The sequence below is a fragment of the Centropristis striata genome, chromosome 15 (assembly GCF_030273125.1).
Source record: "Centropristis striata isolate RG_2023a ecotype Rhode Island chromosome 15, C.striata_1.0, whole genome shotgun sequence".
NCBI lineage: Eukaryota > Metazoa > Chordata > Actinopteri > Perciformes > Serranidae > Centropristis > Centropristis striata.
In genome coordinates, this window is record NC_081531.1 from 22,493,198 (window position 1) to 22,511,632 (window position 18,435).

Genomic DNA, 18,435 nt, shown 5'->3' on the forward strand with positions numbered 1-18,435 from the left:
CCCATTTTGGAAGCGTTTTTAAAGGATCAAACAGGATTCAGTTATATTCAATGTGTTAATCCCCAATGAAGGCATGAGATGCAGATTTCACTTAGACCCCTGGGTTTTTTTTACGTGTCGATTCAACTCAATTCAGTTTTATTTATATAGCCCAGAATCACAAATCACAGATTTGTCTCAAAGGGCTTTACAGACCAGGGCTCCACACTTTTGCATCTGCTGCACTGGTGCGCCTAACTTTTTTTTAAGGTGACATAAAGTGACAGCAGAAGTGTCTGTAGCAGGACCGCAGCAACAGTCCACGATCCATGCTCAGGGCCATAGCAGTAGTGATAGGACAGAGTCCTAGCCCAACCATCATCCATGATTGCCATGCACTGCAAAAACCAACTGACAAAAAATTTGAAATAAATAACTACAATTTAGCAAATACATGCTTTAAAACAAGTACAATTATCTGCCAGTGCAGTAAGTACATTTTTCTTTGTAAGAATTCTTTAAATAAGTAAAACTATCTAGGAACTGGAAAAACAATGATGTCTTAAAATAAATCCAAAAATACTCATTTCAAACAATTGTGGCTTGAAAATCCCAACTGTAGTAACATTAAAATAAGCCAGCAAGACTTGAAACTTTTTTCAAAACTTTTTTTTCTCATTTCAGTATCTGTGGGTAGATGCTGGTGGTAGAAAATGCTTTTGAAATAGCATTTAAACTACACTCAACTAAAACTCTCAATTGGAACCAATATTTGAGGGAAAAACTCCAACACCATATTCAACAGTTGAGTAGATTGAAAAGCATGAAAAAGCTCACAATGTCAATCCTCTTTACACAAGACTGTGAAGAGGTTATTCACTCATTTTAGTTACAATAAGACACATGTTTTTAAAATAAGCACATAAAGCTATGGTCAGTAGGTAAATTCTACTCAAAACAAGATCATTAAGGTGCTATTGATAGATATAAGAAGAAAATACTTGGTAAGCTTCATGTTTTTTGCAGTGTGGTGATAGTAGTGGGTGCCTTGCAGCACGTGAAGCAGTAGCCTGCGCCACCATTGGCCAATAGTGATGTGGTGAGTGTAGAGTGGACCAGGAGAGGAGCATTCCCATCTGGGGCCACTGAGCAGGACCACAGCTCCACACCCTGTGAAGAACTTTTTTTGTGTTTAGATCACACAAATATCCTGCTGTATACGTGTTTTGATCTTATTAACCGCATCTATGTTCATTGATCAACATCAGATCAATGTAGGGGTGGGCAATATGGCCCTCAAAGAATATCACAATCAGTAATATCACAGGAGTATTTTTGCGGTAATGATATTCTTGACGATATTACAAAATACAGAAAAATATATAGAAAAAACTAGTACTGCAAGCAGTACTGAATGGGTCCTCGCAGTACACGCGTGTCGGGGCATGCTGCCGTCGGGGTGTGTACAGGGGCCAGTCTATACTACCCCTATGAATTTCATTACTATAGTGTGGGCACAGTGGCACTTATTAAATTAAACTGCCGCCAGAGCGCCACCTAGGGGCCGATCAATAAAATCTTCAAGGGTTATCCTCAGGAGGGCATTGACAATAAGTGTACCAAGTTTGGTGTTAATCCGACCAACCGATTTGGAGATATAAAATACTTTAATTTAAAGAGCGCCACCTAGTGGTCATCTTCCAAAATTTTGCAGCGAGACTCAGGGGCTCATGGGGAAGTAGTAACCTGAGTTTCATGTCATTCAGACACACCAATGTGGAGATATGCAACACTTCGTGTTTTGTGATGATAATAGCGCCACCTGCAGGAAGTTGTTATTTAATAACTTGAGTATTCTTTGGGTTATCAAAATTCTTTTAATAACTTTTTTGTCATGAGGGTCCATAGATGCTGTGTGCAAAGTTTGGTGCAAAACGATGAAATTGCCTAGGAGGAGTTCGAAAAAGTAGGTTTGCGACATTTCGCGAATTTGCGAAAAAAAACTTGTGGCTGATATCAGGGTTAGGGTTAGAATCAGCACAACTCTGTGAACGTGTGGATATAAGATTTTTTAATGTGCGCTGAAGTTTGTGGGAGTTATTAGCCAAAACGCACTTTCCTTTATTATAGCGCCACCTAGTGGTGGAAATTCAGGATGACAATGGATTATACAATTTTTTTCCCTAATAATCATTCGAAATACAATAGGGACCTCGCAGGTCGTTGCCTGCTCGGGCTCTAATAAACATTCGAAATACAATAAGGACCTCGCAGGTCGTTGCCTGCTTCGGCCCTAAATATGATTTTTTTTTTTTGTCTTAATGCATAAATAAAAATCATACAACAAAATAAAAATCTAAAAATGTAGTGTGCAACTCTCAACAGTTGCCAAATACAAAAAATTACTCTTGAGTAATTAGCAAATAATGAAAATTACCATCTTTTAAAAGTTTTCAATAATAACAAGTTTATATTATCACGTTTTGAATCCATATATTATTCATAATAATTTCCTGAACGGCATGCCCTCCCACGACCAAAAAATTGGACAATTTTTAGTTAAATGCATCAATATTGTGCACTTTGAGAGCTTAATGTGAGCAAACACCTCACATAACATTTTTCACAATCGGGCAGCACATGAGACTCTGGCGGGCCGCTACAGTCTAGGTCATTAACGGGAAACCATTACGCCACTATGTCAAGAAGTAGGAATATTGCCAATAACATGATATGCATTTTTTTAACCATAAAAAAAATGTACCGGTATTATCATGAACAATATGATATGGCACACCCATAACACAATTGTGTTGATTTCTTGCCATGAAACTGACATGATAACTATGAAGTAAATTAGGACTTACAGTAAATTTCTGCTGTCAGCCAGCCTGGTGAAGGCATTTTAGCCATCCGATGTCCACTCAGCTCCTTCTGACAGACAGAGTGAAGCTCACAAACACACCGGGAGCCTTGATTGATCCATCAACATGCGGTAAATAAGTTCCAATCACACATTCAGCAGAATTTTTCTGGGATTTAAACAGCTGTCTATGCAGAAAACTCTTCACTACACACGCTACCAGTGGGGATTCTCAGTCTCTCTTATATTAAATCACACAATCTTTCTTTTTATTTTTTCAAATAAATTGTATTTTTCTCTATTGGTATTTTTACCAAACCGTGGCTCCCCACTTCTAGCAAAACATGGACAAGTTTGTAAAAGGACCGCCAGGTCTAAACAAAACGTCACAACTACCAAAACAAAGAGAAGAAAATATAATGAGATATTTTTCGGTTTCACCACTAAAACGGTGCGTAAAGTGTGTTTTTCAGCAGACGGACAAGGGGAACTTAATTGTTATTTATATAAGGGGTCCCCTGCAGAAAGTCTTTACAAGCTGCTGGTCTATTGTGTCTCTCTTTAATTGCTGACGTGCATTTAATAGTTGACATCCATTGAAATCCATAAGTTTTAAAATGTTGGATTGGACTCTGCTCACTTAGCCGCAAAGATCCAGTATTTTAAGCACAATGAACAACAGCGTATCTCCATTAATTATTTAAATCTCCAGAGTCAGACCAGCCGATCAGTTAGGATTCTGGCTTGTAATTGGAGGGTCGCCAATTCTAATCCCAGGATGGACAGGTCAAGGACTGAAGTACCCTTGAGCAAGGCACCTAACTCCCACGCAGCTCCCCGGGTGCATGTTTTGTGAATCTGCTCCTCAGGTTATATCACACAACACATTTCTGTGTGATTAAGTGTAACAGAAGTAAACGTTGTTAGTACCAACAAAATGTGTTTTCACAGGAAAGCCTGAAATCACGAGCCTGATCCAAAACCGTGTTGATGATGCCACAGTTCTGACCTGCGAGGCTGAGGGAGTACCACAACCCAGCTTCACATGGAGCGCCAATAGCACAACAGAAGTAAGTGTAGTACAGTGAATGTTTCAATAAATTAAAAAAAGATGCACTTGTAATACTGGACGGACCCAGTAAGGTATGGACCAATATTACCCCCGTCCCCTTGGTCCGTATTTATTTATTTATTTATTTTCAAAAATGGCCCTAATACGCCGTCGTAGTATATAGACGATCCTGGTGATAAATTCATTATTTAATATCCCAGAACATGATTGTGTCCGCTGAACACCGGCCAATGTTTTATTAGGTTAGATGATAAAGGTAAAATGTAAATGATGTCACTCAGATCGAAGCTACACTCAGCAATAATCAGCCTCATGTGGAAGTGATGAAAATGACAAACGATGTAAAAGTGTTTCTTGCTGACAGACTCTCTACTGTTTTTTTTAACTTTAATAATATCCATAATAAATCTGAAAAGAGGAAATAACAGATCATGAAAGGCAAAAAAGCTTCTAGAGAGATCTTTCTTTTCATTTATTATAAATGTAGAAATATGTTTTGTGGTCTTTTTGTTGTTCAGAGCCAAAACATAACAGGTTTTTAAATACATGGCGAATCAGACGATAAATAAAATATAAAACTTGTAGTGACACACTTTAGTTTAATCTGTGATCTGTCTTCACTCCGGTATGAAACGATGTTGATGCAGCTGATCGGACTGATCTTATGATCAGTCCGATCAGCTGCAGTGTCTGATCAATAACCGATGTCCAGTCAAGGGTCGTGTTGACGGGTAAAAGACTTCCGTGAAGGATTCTCTCATGTACCCTAGCTCATGGCTCCTCTGATATGCCTCCTCTATCCTCGATCCTCCGAGCACAAATAAGAGCTTTGGGATGGTTGTAAAGATGGCGCACCAGAAGAACTTCTGGTTGAAGCGAGGAGCGAGGAGAGATAAAATAACAGGACTGAGAAGTACCCCAAGGCAAAGCTTATTACCTCATCTCAGGAGTTGTCGTAGCCTCACCGCCCTTCTTCCTCTCCTCCTTCTATACTTGTGAGAGCTTTGATGCGTGGATCATTCTCCGCCAGTACAAACAGGGTGATGCTTTTTGCGGGAAACTAATCCATGGAGTAGAAACACCATAGTCAAACATAGACTCTCTGTAGGGCAGTATGATCGTCAAATTCTCCTGTTCATCAAAGTCTAACTGCAGTAAGTATGTAAAGGGTGAAACTGAGAAAAACTGCTTTAACATTTTTTAGCTTGGCAGCAAAATGGGTTATAGTTAGGTAAGTGATATGACACCTTTTTCTACATGTATTGATGACATGCTCAAAAATCATGACAATTTAATTGACCTTTGACCCCAAAAACGTAGTTGCTGCATTGCTGTAAAAGGTTCTAATAGTAATGATAAACAGAGTGCAGTAACTATAATGTTGTTGTCTTCTTTCAGCTTTTATATTTTGTTTTCAGTGAATAAACATTTTCAAATTGATTTTGTTAAGTGTATTTAAAAGTGTTTAACAACTCTAAAATACACATATCTTTGAATAGACTTAATATTATAAAGTAATGTTATATTTTAGTCTTAATATAATTTTATCTCACCTTTTTACTTCATCACTATCTAGATAATAATTTCCCTTTCAAATAAACTTATAATTTCTATTATTTTTATGTTTAAATTAGTATATATATCCAAAGGTTGCCACGCATCATGGGTAAACATGGCGGCGCCCGGTACGGCAGCGGCTGCTTTGGCTCCCGGCAACACAGTAACACAGCAACATCGCAATCGAGAGCTCAGCGAAACGGCGCAAGAACTGCATATGACCGGAAAATTATGTTAAGTTTGAGAAAATTCAGTGTTTTAGACACTGAAAACTCAGAGATATGGATCACTCTACAAAGCCTTGGTCTGCTACGCCGGTTAGACCCAGCGGCCGAGTCTCCCAACAACACAGGCCGCCCATGGAGACACCGGAGGCGGTGTGAGAGGAAACAGAAGCGCGGCTGCCGTGGCGGACTTACGGCTAAGCTAAAAGCTAATCCGTTTCGATCGCTGCTTCCCTCCATCCTGCTCGCCAACGTACGCTCCCTGGAAAGCCAACTGGACTACCTGAAGCTGGATTTAACCACCCACAGGGAGACAAAAAACTGCGGCATCCTCATTCTCACGAGACGTGGCTAAACTCATCTGTCCCTGATGCCGCCATTAGCATGGACGGGCTAACAACATTCAGAGCCGACAGGAGCCATGCTCTCACAGGTAAAACCCGGGGGGGTGGCGTCTGCATCTACACTAACAACAGCTGGTGTAACAACTCTACCCTGGTCTCCAGTCATTGCTCTGTGGACATAGAGTTTATGATTGTGAAATGCAGACCCTTCTACCTATCTCGGGAATTCACCATCGTCATTATTATTGCTGTGTACATTCCACCCAGCGCCAACACCAAGCAAGCGTTAAGTACTCTCTACTATGCCATCAGTGACATGCAAGCCACATACCTGGAAGGTGTTTTTATTGTTGCTGGGGACTTTAACCAGGCCAACATGAAGACTGTTCTTCCTCATTTCCATCAGCATGTGGATTTTGCTACCAGAGGAAAAAACACACTGGACTTGGTTTATACCAACATCAAGAAGGCCTTCAGAGCAGCCCCCCGTCCCCATCTTGGCTCCTCAGACCATCTCTCTGTCATGCTAATTCCAGCATACCAGCCTTTGCTCACCAGAGAAAAACCTGCTGTGAAGAAGGCGAGAGTGTTGCCTGAGGGAGCTATGTATGCACTGCAGGACTGTTTTGAGTGCACTGAGTGGGGCATGTTCAGAGAGGCTGCAACGGACAGTCAGCAGATAGATGTGGAGGAGTATGCTTCTTCTGTGTCTGACTACATCCAGTGGTGCATGGAGGAAGTCACTGCAATAAAAACTATAGTCACACGGGCCAACCAGAAACCTTGGATGACTAGGGAGGTGCGCACAAGACTGGGGGAGCGAAATGCTGCCTTCAAATCTGGTGATGCGTCGACTCTCAGATCAGCGAGAGCCAATCTGAACCGTGCCATCAGGGTAGCAAAACGTGCCCATAGCCAGAAGATCCAAGGTTTCAAAACCAGACAACTGTGGCAGGGCATCCAGACTGTCACGGGCTATAAAACTACACCTTCACCCTACCAAGATGACATCAGCTTCCTCAATGAGCTCAACAAATTCTTCGGAAGGTTTGAAGCTCTGAACAACACCACCGCGAGCAAAGCTTCCCCCCACCCTGATGAACAGGCCCTCAGGCTTGAAACCACTGCTGTGCGGAGAGCACTGAGGAAGGTCAACGCACGGAAGGCTGCAGGCCCTGACAACATTCCAGGACGGCTGATCAAGGAGTGTGCAGACCAGCTGGCCCATGTGCTCACGGACATTTTCAACACCTCACTGAACCAGGCCGTTGTCCCTTCATGCTTTAAGTCAGCCACCATCGTCCCAGTGCCCAAGAAACCAACCATCACATGTCTTAATGACTTTCGCCCTGTTGCACTAACATCCACCATCATGAAGTGCTTTGAGCGGGTGGTTAAGGACCACATCCTCTCCATACTGCCCCCATCATTCGACCCGTTCCAGTTTGCATACCAGCCAAATCGCTCCACTGAGGATGCCATCTCCACTGCTCTCCACCTGAGCCTGGAACACTTGGAGGAGAAAAATACCCACGTCCGGATGCTGTTTCTGGACTTCAGTTCAGCATTCAACACGATCATCCCCCAGGACTTGGTATGCAAACTGGGCTCCCTGGGACTCAACACCTACCTGTGCAACTGGCCGCTGGATTTCCTCACCGGCAGAACGCAATCTGTCCGTGTGGGGAACAACACCTCAAGTGTCATCTCCCCTGAGCACAGGCTCCCCCCAGGGCTGCGTCCTGAGCCCCCTGCTCTTCACCCTTATGACCCACGACTGTCGTCCCAGATACAACACCAACCACATACTGAAGTATGCGGATGACACAACAGTCGTGGGCCTCATTAGGGACAATGATGAGCTGGCCTACAGAGAGGAGGTGCAACATCTGGTGGACTGGTGTAGGGTGAACAACCTGCTCCTGAACGTCGACAAGACAAAAGAGATTATCGTCGACTTCAGGAGATCCCGACCCAACCACACACCACTCCTCATCAATGACACAGCGGTGGAGGTTGTCAGCAGCACTAAGTTCCTGGGGGTGCACATCACAGACAACCTAGGCTGCACTTCCTGCGACGGATGAGAAGAGCCTGCCTCCCCCCTCCCATCCTCTCCACCTTCTACAGAGGGACCATCGAGAGCCTGCTGACCAGCTGCATCTCTGTCTGGTCTGGGAGCTGCAAGGCCTCAGATTGGAAGTCTCTGCAGAGGGTGGTGAGGACAGCCGAGAAGATCATCGGGACTCCACTCCCCCCCCATCCAGGACATGGCACACAGGCGCTGCTTAGCCAGAGCTCACCAGGTCCTCTCAGACCCCACCCACCCCCACCATGGACTGTTCTCCCCACTGGCGTCTGGCAGGAGGTTCCGCAGCATCCGCTGCAGAACAACCAGATTCAGCAACAGTTACTTCCCCCTCGCCATCAGACTGCTTAACACCAAATAACCCTGCCTGTAAAGGAAAATTAATCATCTGTGTAATAATTCAGACACTGCTGCTAACTTTGAGGGTGCAATAATTCAATAATTCATGTACATATTGGACACCTTTAGTTTTATTTTTATACAAGTTTTTATATATATTTATATAGATATATTTATTGTGACAGTCCACAGTATGTATTTATTAACAGGTTCTGCTCACCAGTTCTGTGTTATGTGTACTGCAGAAAGCCAAGCAACAATATTTCGTTGCCAGATTCACTGTTGTGTTTTTTGTGCAATGACAATAAAGAAAGTCTAAGTCTAAAGCAGACCGTGGTAAGTGCAATTACTGCTTTGTTTTGAGTTGGATTTTGTGGTTTTTGTATAATTATTTCTGTGAAATAAAGCAAAATTGAAATCTAAAACTTTGTCACAAGATAAAACATCAAGGAGTTAATTTTTAGTTATAACTCAGTTTTGACCAAAAATTAAGTTACTGCAGTTAGACTTTGTAGGTCAGAATACACCTGAGCATCCAGCCATCTATCTTTGATAAACAGCAGAATGAACAGAGCAGTACACAGGACAGGTAGGTTACAGTGTTTGGTGCAGTGAGTGAGTCAGAGTCTACACCACAGACATCCTATTTCAGGGGACACTGTTTACCCTGCCCCTTTTGTAACTCATGAACTGTTGGTTGTAAGTTATTTTGGGAGGCATCATGACTCAGGAGAAAGGTGCCTTTTCATAATTAGTCACTTCCACTGCTGCGCATGTCACACAGGAAAAATCAAGCAACAGGGGTGCATGATGTTGTCATAACCTAGTTCCTGCCACCACTCCACACTTGAGGAAATGTACAATTGTTCGCTCATTGCTGCTTGTAGATTTGATTATGTATTGAAACGTAAACTATCCATCTGACCAGGCCTGGAATTTCGTCATTTTAGGGGCAAGGCCACTTGGCCTTTTTGTGTTGTCAATTTTTTGAGGTCACAAAGACCAAAAGCCAGGGCACCAAGGCCATAAAATAAAACAATACTTTTAAGTCCATGTCCATAATGAATTCAATTTAAGGACTAGTGATGCCTCTGAGGAAGATTGGAGTCTCTGTCAAAACTGTCAGGCAGGTAAAGAAACATCTGAGCTAAATGAAATTGTATGTTTTATTTAAGGCATCTTATTTTGACAGTCTTCTTGTAAATTCTGTGTGCTCTTAATTTGAAAGCTGCATGCGTTCAGCGACAGGAAGTAATTCAAAACAGTAAGTCACATGCTGTGTTCCAGTACCCATACTTCCATGACAACACTTAAATGCAGTACACTATCCGCACTCACAAAGTACACAGATTTCAGCAGGTGAGTGTTATTCCAAATCTAATACTCCGTGATGCACTTACCGGAAATGACGCTCGCGACGGCCGCCGCGGCTCGTCACCCGCAAAAAACTTCCGGCTTTAAACGGCGAAAAAAATTATCCTTTGTGTTGTTTAATCTTTACTTCTACAATCCGGCAATATGGCTCCATTAACGCAGCAAATGTGGAAAATGCGCCGGCGTCGTCGGCCGCAATTACAAACATTTTTTTCGAGCTAAGCGGCTCTGCCTGGCTCCGCCTCTTCCGCTACGTAGACAAGATGGCGGCCGTTGAGTGCGTATAGTGTACATCGTTCCACACTCAGCAGCTGTGTCCCAATGTCAAGGATCCTTCCTTGGTAGGATCCTTCCTTCAGAGTCGGGTCCTCCGAAGGCAAGGCCAGAGTCCTTCCTTTCACTTGTGTAACGCATAAATGGGACAGCCTTCGGAGTGTGCAGCTGTGCGTCATTGCGTAATTGGACGTCCTGCTTAACTTCAGCGCCGCTCTCGGCCCTTTGGCTAAGATCAAGTGTAGTATCTGTTCTTATCAGTTTAATAAAAAATAAATAAATATAAATTCAGCGCCGCAATTTCAAAATCAGTTCACGACATGAATGCGTCTCTGGCATCAGCACTCTGACACATATTTGTGAAATGGAAGAAGATGCTTTAAGGTTGAATCTCCACGATTTATCAAGTAAAAACCATAAAGTGGATTAAACCTTAATATTTAACTGATCCTGGCTGAATTCGGCCGCTACTTAGTGCCATGAATGCAGCGCCGCATAATTCATCATGGAAATATGTTCTGTGATTTTTTATTTTTTATTTTACAGTAGCCTACAGTACAATAACAGTTATTTATAAATAACAATAACGGATAATAGCGGACTTTCGGTCCCTGTAAACACAATAAAGAAATGTATAACTTTCTGAATGGCACAGTTGCACATAGTACATCATCATCGGACACATATAAATTAATAAACAATAACTTTAGCGACTGAGACGGCATTAATTAACTTAACCGGCAATGTATCAAGATGACGTTTATTATCTTTAAGCTTAATATTCTGGCATATGCTTATTCATATGTTTTTGCTTGACTGTGAACACACGTTTTGTAAGTTATGTGATAACATTCAGTGTAAACTGAAAATATCTACATATTTAAATGCATATTGCGCCGCCGGCGTCGCTGTTTCTACGCTCGCCATTTTTAAATCTCCCGGTAGACCGGTGTGCGCAATGCTTTATGGGTAGTCGGAGCGCACGGAGGATACACACATGCATCCTCGGAATTTGGGCAAAAAAAGGACTCTGTCCTCCGGAGCATCCTCGACATTGGGACAGTCCTTCGGCGGATGTCGATGACGTAGTGTCCTTCAAATCCAGCCATTTGAGCATCCTTCCTTGACTTTGGGACACAGCCAGCGTTTTGACAGTTATGAGTGCAACATCCGGGTCCTTTAGGTACACTTCTTTTCACCGCGATCGGAATCGGAACACCCTGCGTACTCAAGCTAAGTATAGTGAGTACGGGAAGTATGGGTATTGGAACACAGCAACAGTGTAGTGTGATTATAACAACTTTAACTGTTTGCTAATGTTAGCTCGCGGCTACCGAACGGCATATGCAACAGTGTGTTTGGACCTCTGACCGGCCGGATAGGTTGATAGTATTTAGTTCGGCGCGTGCGCACACGCAGGCGGTGAGACACGGAGCGATTATGTGGATATGAGACAGACAGGTAGGCACGGCAGATTGGGTGTGTGAATGAGCGCGCATGTCTCGGAGGAGGACGGAGAGGTGGGTCGGGGTTTTGACTGACTGATGGGTGACAGACACTCTGCTGAGCAACGGCAACACAACGCAAAATACCTTTATATTATGAATCATGTCAAAATACTTTCAGTAGCTTGAAATGTGACGTTAGTGCAGCACACGAGACTGTGGCGGGACAGATTAGAGCGTTTGATGAAGTCTCCTTGCTGGCCGGTGATAGATTCGGGTCCAACTGTCATTATAGCCCGTCTGAGCGGTTCATGCCAGGCTCCAATCAAACCCACCACTGATGATGAATGTCATCAAAAGATGCTTTTTTTCTCTAAAGTCACAGGTGTCAAAGCTGTGTTGACAGGAAAGAGGCAGACGAGAAAACCGCAAAACCAACTGGGGCGGTGGGCCACATTAAGGCCACAGGGCAGATATGTTTTTAAGGGCGCTGGCGTGGCCCTCGTGAAATTCCTGCCCTGCATCTGATTGTTAACTGCTGGAGCATCCATTTCAATTGAGTAAGGATAAATGTCAAAGACAACCTTTTCACACTGTGTGAGTGAAGTTGAACCTCAGTGCAGAGCATGATTCACTGTAATAAATAATAACCACAAGCAGGTATTGGTCTCACAACAAGGTAACATTTTTATGTTGCATTTAGTTCTGTTTTGCCAATCCCCGGACCTTAATCCAATAGAGAACTTGTGGGGTGACATCAAAAATGCTGTTTCTGAAGCAAAACCAAGAAATGTAAATGAATTGTGGAATGTTGTTAGAGAATCTTGGAGTGGAATAACAGCTGAAAGGAGCCACAAGTTGGTTGACTCCATGCCACACAGATGTGAAGCAGTTATAAAAAATTTTGGTCATACAACTAATTATTTGTTTAGTGATCACAGGATTGCTAAATCCTAGAAACAAAAAAGTTTGTACAAAATAGTTTTGAGTTTGTAAAGTCAATGGCAGACACTGCTATATTTTTGAACACACCCCTTTCAACTAATTGCCCAGCCTTAAGAGCTGCATATCACGAATGCTGGGTCTTGTTGGTTTTCTGAGAATCTACTGCACCTACTGGTACCTTGTTTGCCATGTAGCGTTAAAAAATATACTAAAAACCTGGATTCATCTGGTTAGTCACATTGGACTGTTATTATTTTGAACACTACTTTAGTGTTCCCAAATATGTTTGAAGCCTCTATCAGTGTTTTGTTTCTGTGCCTCCAGGAGAAGATCTCCTACACCAACGGCAGGGCCACCCACAGAATCACTCTGATCCCCAAAGTGAATCTGACTGTCACCTGCAGAGTCAGCAACAAGCTGGGAGAAGATATCAGGACCATCAGTGTTTCCTCTGGTAAATTCATGTGTTTTGAATTGTGGTTTGAGAGTAGACATCCCAGTCTCAATAAACATATTTACCATGTGTTCCTGCATGTTCTAATAGACACACTAGATTATGTATGAAAAAGTTGACAAAGACGAAACCTAAAAACATTTTTAATTTTCAATCTTCATTTTTAATTTTAGTTAGTTTCAGTTAGTTATTGTTTTTTTATTTTAATTTCACTAAACAAAAATGTTTTTTCAATTCTAGTTTTCGTTATTTCGTTAGTTTTCGTTAACTATAATAACTTTGGTACAAGGGTGTAACAACGTTGAAATTAGTTGAGATTAACAACAATAACAAATGTAGGGCTTTATGATTATATTGATAAAAAAATAATATTTGGACTGGAAGATTGGAGATTCGAAGTTTAAAAATAATTTTATAGCTGGCAGGGAAGGGTAAATGTATAAGCATAACATACTCAGGAAAAAAAGTGGTCATATACAAAATATAACAATACACCAACTATTAAATATATGAAGGATGAATGACATTGACACCTAGACATAAACCTAAAACTCATTTTTTCCCCAGATGGAGCCAATCATACATTTCAACTCCCATCACAGGGTGTTGTGATTGATTTCTTTCAACCCCACACTGCACATGTTTTAAAACTTAAAACATTTGGTTTATGTCCGTCTACTGAGAAATACATTGGCATAAATAAAATTGTACTACACTTTAATAGACTGATATAGTACATTGGATCAGGTGTTGCCTGCTATAGCTAAGTGCCTAAGTGAATCCAAGTTTGTTGTCTTTTTCCATTATAAAAGATTATAATAGATCCAGAGAAAGGGATCAGAAACCAAAGTAAAAGGAAAACAGCAACACCAGAGAGTAATCAAGATTGATTTATAATTTACATGAATTCAACCTCATAAGGTTCAAACCTATGGGCTGAAATATGTGCCATCAGAAACTGAATTTGAATTATTTATATTTGAATTTCCAGGTAGTTGAGGCAGAGCAATCGAGCACAGAAAACGGAGGTGCTGATTTGCCGAAGAGGCACTATAGCAACCGGTTGGTAACAAATGTTGCAAAAGAAAACGGAGGTGCTGATTGGCCGAAAAGGCGCTCTGTGTATCTGCGCTCGATTGCTCTGCCTCAACTACCTGGATGTTCATCACAGAGAATTGAAATTGAATTTTGCAAACTGAATTTGAATTGTGAGAACTGAATGTTCAGTTCCAAACTAATAAATTAAATTTCAAATTGCAATTCAGACTCAGTTTTTAAATGCAATGATTCAAATTGAATACAATATAAATAATTCAAATTCAGTTGGTGGCACATATTTCAGCCCATACAGACCTTGCATCATTATTTTCTGAATCTAACTGTTGCAAAATGTGCTTATGTGGAACATTTAAATGTTTGCAGTGCAGGCACAGGTAAACTATGGCCACTAAACAAAACAAAAAGTGTTATTTAAGGACAGGCTGGGACGCCGACGCTAAATGCTACAGCAGGATCATTTTATGCATTCATTCTGTCCTACTGGTGTTCCTTCTCTTTTTTTCTTTCTGGCTGTAATAATGATCCTTTCTTTTGTCTCTCTTCATTATCATCTGTATTTTGCTGCATTTCTCATGTGCTGTTTGTTGTGCTTAACATGTCTCACCGTTTTTCTTCTAGCCACTACCTGGCATATGCTCTGAAACTAGTAAATTGTTGCTTTAAAATGTCAAATGTATTGTTCCTTTCTTCTTTCCAAGATACCATTTGCTTACCATGAGGTACTGTCAGAAAAACTGGTAACACCTTACAATAACCAACTAAGTAATGTTTATCGATGGATTATAAACCAATTATTAACCATTTAAAAAGTGCTATACATATTTAATCTTTAAATGTTTTCAACCAATTTCTTAAAGGTATATGAATCATTTCAAAATCATTAACATACTTAATGGTGTTAAAAATGTTATAATGAGTGCAACTAAAACTAATAATAAACTATTAATTATAATGTAATTGTTTGTTAATGGTAAAGTAACTATAAACTTACATTAATATACTATTTGTTTGTCATTTATAAATTATTTAGTTAGTTAAACATAAATTATGTATTAACCATTCTAAATGGCCTATATACGGTTTATAAATGATGATTAAACATTAATAAATCTGTTTACCATTTATAAATTGTGGTTATTGTAAAGTGTTACCGAAAACCCTTTGCTTTCATATTGTGAGGCTGCCCCTGGCTTCTTTTATGTTTGATAAGTGCAGAATGAGTTTTCTTTGTGGTTTTTATGAGTTTTAATTTATTGTTGTTTGATTTCAGATGTTAAGGAGGAAAGCAAGGAAGAAGGTAAGATTTTGTTTTCTTTTGCCCATATGTTTTTGCTTTTTATGCTAATATGAAGCTTTACTTAAGGAAAACACATTATTATGCTAAATTTAAATAAATAGAAAGATAATTATAATGGTGGATTCTCAGATCATGCATTCTCTTCATGCAAAAACTAACTCATATTCATTACATTCATCATTGTATCTGTAATACTGTGTCTGAAGATGCACCCTCATCACAGTTTTCCCTTCTTGATATTTTCTTCAAACTGGCTTAAGCCTGATTTCCACCTGGCGCGTTACAGCCGCGGAACGGCAGCGCTGAGGTCGCCGTTGCTGATCGCTGCCACTCTAATCAATGAGAGCATTTCCACCGGGCGCGATGCGGAACGTTTCAGCAACGTCTCAGCCGCGGCTCTCCGAGAGCATTAGGTAGGACTTCTATTTTCTCCATGAGCCGCCGCTAAACCGCGTAAATCTCAACAGAGCAGATTGCACCAGACAGGAAGTCCGACTCAGAATCAACGTAATACATTTCCGCCCCCTTTCAAAATAAAACACAATAGGCAGTTCATGCAGCCTAAAACTACTTCACATCAACATTATGTTATGACCGAGGCACCAGATCAGTAAGCTGATGGTTGCTGTCGTTGTTTACTTTGTACACACAGTTTATCATGATCTTGCGGTCTCCCGTATGTTCAGGATTATCGCTTGTTCTCCTTATCTCGCGTGTATATGGCCGACTGGCTCACTATGCTGCCGTTCCGCGGGCCGTAACGCACCCGGTGTGAATTCTTGCAGAAGATGGAGCAAAACCACAGTTGAACCGCCTGTAACGCGCCCAGTGGAAATCCCCAGTAACTCATGTAGAAGAGCTCTCACAGGCAAATTGATTAGGCAGAATTGTGTTAAATGATTCAAACACGCCTATCCATTGATATTCACTATGCCACTGATAACGCATTTAAACTGCACATTAATTCACACAGAATATTTTGTATTTATTAACTTTATAAACTTCAGTAACTTCACGTAGCTGGTGCAGATACATAGGACCAGTGGTCGAATGTACCTGAATGTAGTATATTTACTCAAGTACAATACTTAAGTACAAATTTGAGGTACTTGTACTTTCCTTAAGTTTTTCCATTTATGTAACTTTTTACTCCATTTTGAGGCAAATCTTGTATTTTTTACTCCACTACATTTATCTGACAGCTTTAGTTACTTTTCAGGTCAAGATTTAACATAAAAAACATGATCAACTAAATGTGATTAGACATTATTAAACCACTTTACAGTATATTAAGTAGTTCAAATGAGCTCTACCTTGAGAAAATGAAAACGCTGCTTACATTAATACATCAATAATAATAATAATAATCTAATAATATATTTGGAATGTATAAAACAATCTGAGTGGGGACATTCTGCATAACGAGTACTTTTGATACTTTAAATACATTTAGATGCTGATATTACGTGTGTGTGTGTGTGTGTGTGTTTGTATTCAGAGGACCAGTCTAAAGTCATAGTGGGAGTTGTGGCAGGGCTCATCATAGCTGCTGCCATGGTGGGACTCATCTACTGGCTTTACATGAAGAATTCAAGGTATAAAAACACACATTTGAGCACACACTGATGCACAACTGGTGTACAAACCCATATGTGTAAAGTGAATATTGATTAATAATCAGAATGAAGACTCGATTGAACAAACACTCCTTTCTGTCCTAATAGGATCACATAGTCAAAATGATATGCAGCTAATGATGTAGTGTCAGGTGGGCAGTTTACACAGCATGTGGCAGAGAGAGATATAGCAGAAGTAGGTATGTGTCTGGAGTAGGGCTGCAACCAACGATTATTTTCATTATGAATTAATCTGTTGATTATTTAAACGATTAATCGATTAGTTGTTCGGTGCATTATAAAATGTATAAAAATATCAATGAGTGTTTCCCAAACCACAAGATGACGTCACTCAAATCTCTTGTTTTGTCCACAAACCAAAGAGATATTCAGTTTATTGTCATAAAGGAACAAAGAAACCAGAAATATTAACATTGAAGGAGTTGAAATCCAATTTCAGCTTCTCAAACCAATTATTAGATTATCAAAATAGTTGACGATTAATTTAATAATCAATTATTATTCGACTAATCAATTAGTTGTTGCAGCTCTAGTCTGGAGGACGGAGTAAGAATGTCGTGACATCAGGAGCAGGCTAAGAAAGTCAATCTGAAGAATAGGAGGATTACGCTTTCACAATTCTGTGTTCACTACAGACAAGGAAGCTGGAAGACTGGTGAGAAGGAGTTGGGGACATTAGACGAGAGCAAGAAACTAGAGGAGAACAACCATAGTGTGTAAGGGCACTCAGAGGTAAGGAACTGTCAGTTAAATGTGCAGACACCATTTGACAAACACAAGCAGATTGAGAGTTTAATTTTAATGCCATTGCACTGCAATAAAAGGTGTCTAAAAACCAGATAAAAACACTAAATCTGAGGGAAATGATCTTGCTGCATGGACAGATAATTTCACTTGACAAGATTTCTTAAATTAAGATTATTAAATCTAGAAATAAGCATGTTGAACACTTAAAATAAGAAATTAACTCTCAAAAGAAGATAAATTATCTAACACTTCTAAATCTAAAGTTTTTTTTTAACTTGGTAAGAAACAAATAATTGTCAGGTCACTCTGCTCGGGCCAGTTCATCGCTGCTTGCAGCTTTAATTTATCTTGTTTTAAGATTTAATTTGTTATTTTAAGTGTTCAACATGCTTATTTCTAGACATAACAATCTTAATTTAAGAAATCTTGTCAAATGATATAATCTGTCCATGCAGCAAGATAATTTCCCTCAGATTTATGTTTTTATCTTGCTTTTAGACAACACTTTTTTTGCAGTGTGCACTTGTCAATGTGCAAGTATTCAAGTGTAATTTAAGTTTATTACAACATGTTTCTTATGTCTGTAGGTTTGGCCATCAACCATTGTTATTTAGCAAATTAATTCCTGAGATTTCATACAACATGCAGTCAGACAGATTAATTAAACAGGTTACTCAAACTTATTTGGAAGAGTAAACAAATGTGAATGATACAGCAATTACCCAAGCTGTCCATTG

The 18,435-nt window shown here is 40.3% G+C and overlaps 1 protein-coding gene and 1 pseudogene across 1 annotated transcript in view; both read left to right on the forward strand.

Moving 5' to 3' along the window:
* Positions 1-18,435, forward strand: part of LOC131986177 (CD166 antigen homolog) — a 54,315-nt gene that overhangs the window by 31,388 nt on the left and 4,492 nt on the right. The window contains exons 11-15 of the mRNA XM_059351008.1: positions 3,794-3,912; positions 12,829-12,958; positions 15,288-15,314; positions 16,813-16,909; positions 17,587-17,683. Of these exons, the coding sequence (XP_059206991.1) occupies positions 3,794-3,912; positions 12,829-12,958; positions 15,288-15,314; positions 16,813-16,909; positions 17,587-17,671 (458 nt within the window). The 3' untranslated portion in view covers positions 17,672-17,683. The remainder of the gene's footprint in view (positions 1-3,793; positions 3,913-12,828; positions 12,959-15,287; positions 15,315-16,812; positions 16,910-17,586; positions 17,684-18,435) is intronic.
* On the forward strand, positions 10,322-10,419 carry LOC131987317 (U2 spliceosomal RNA; annotated as a pseudogene).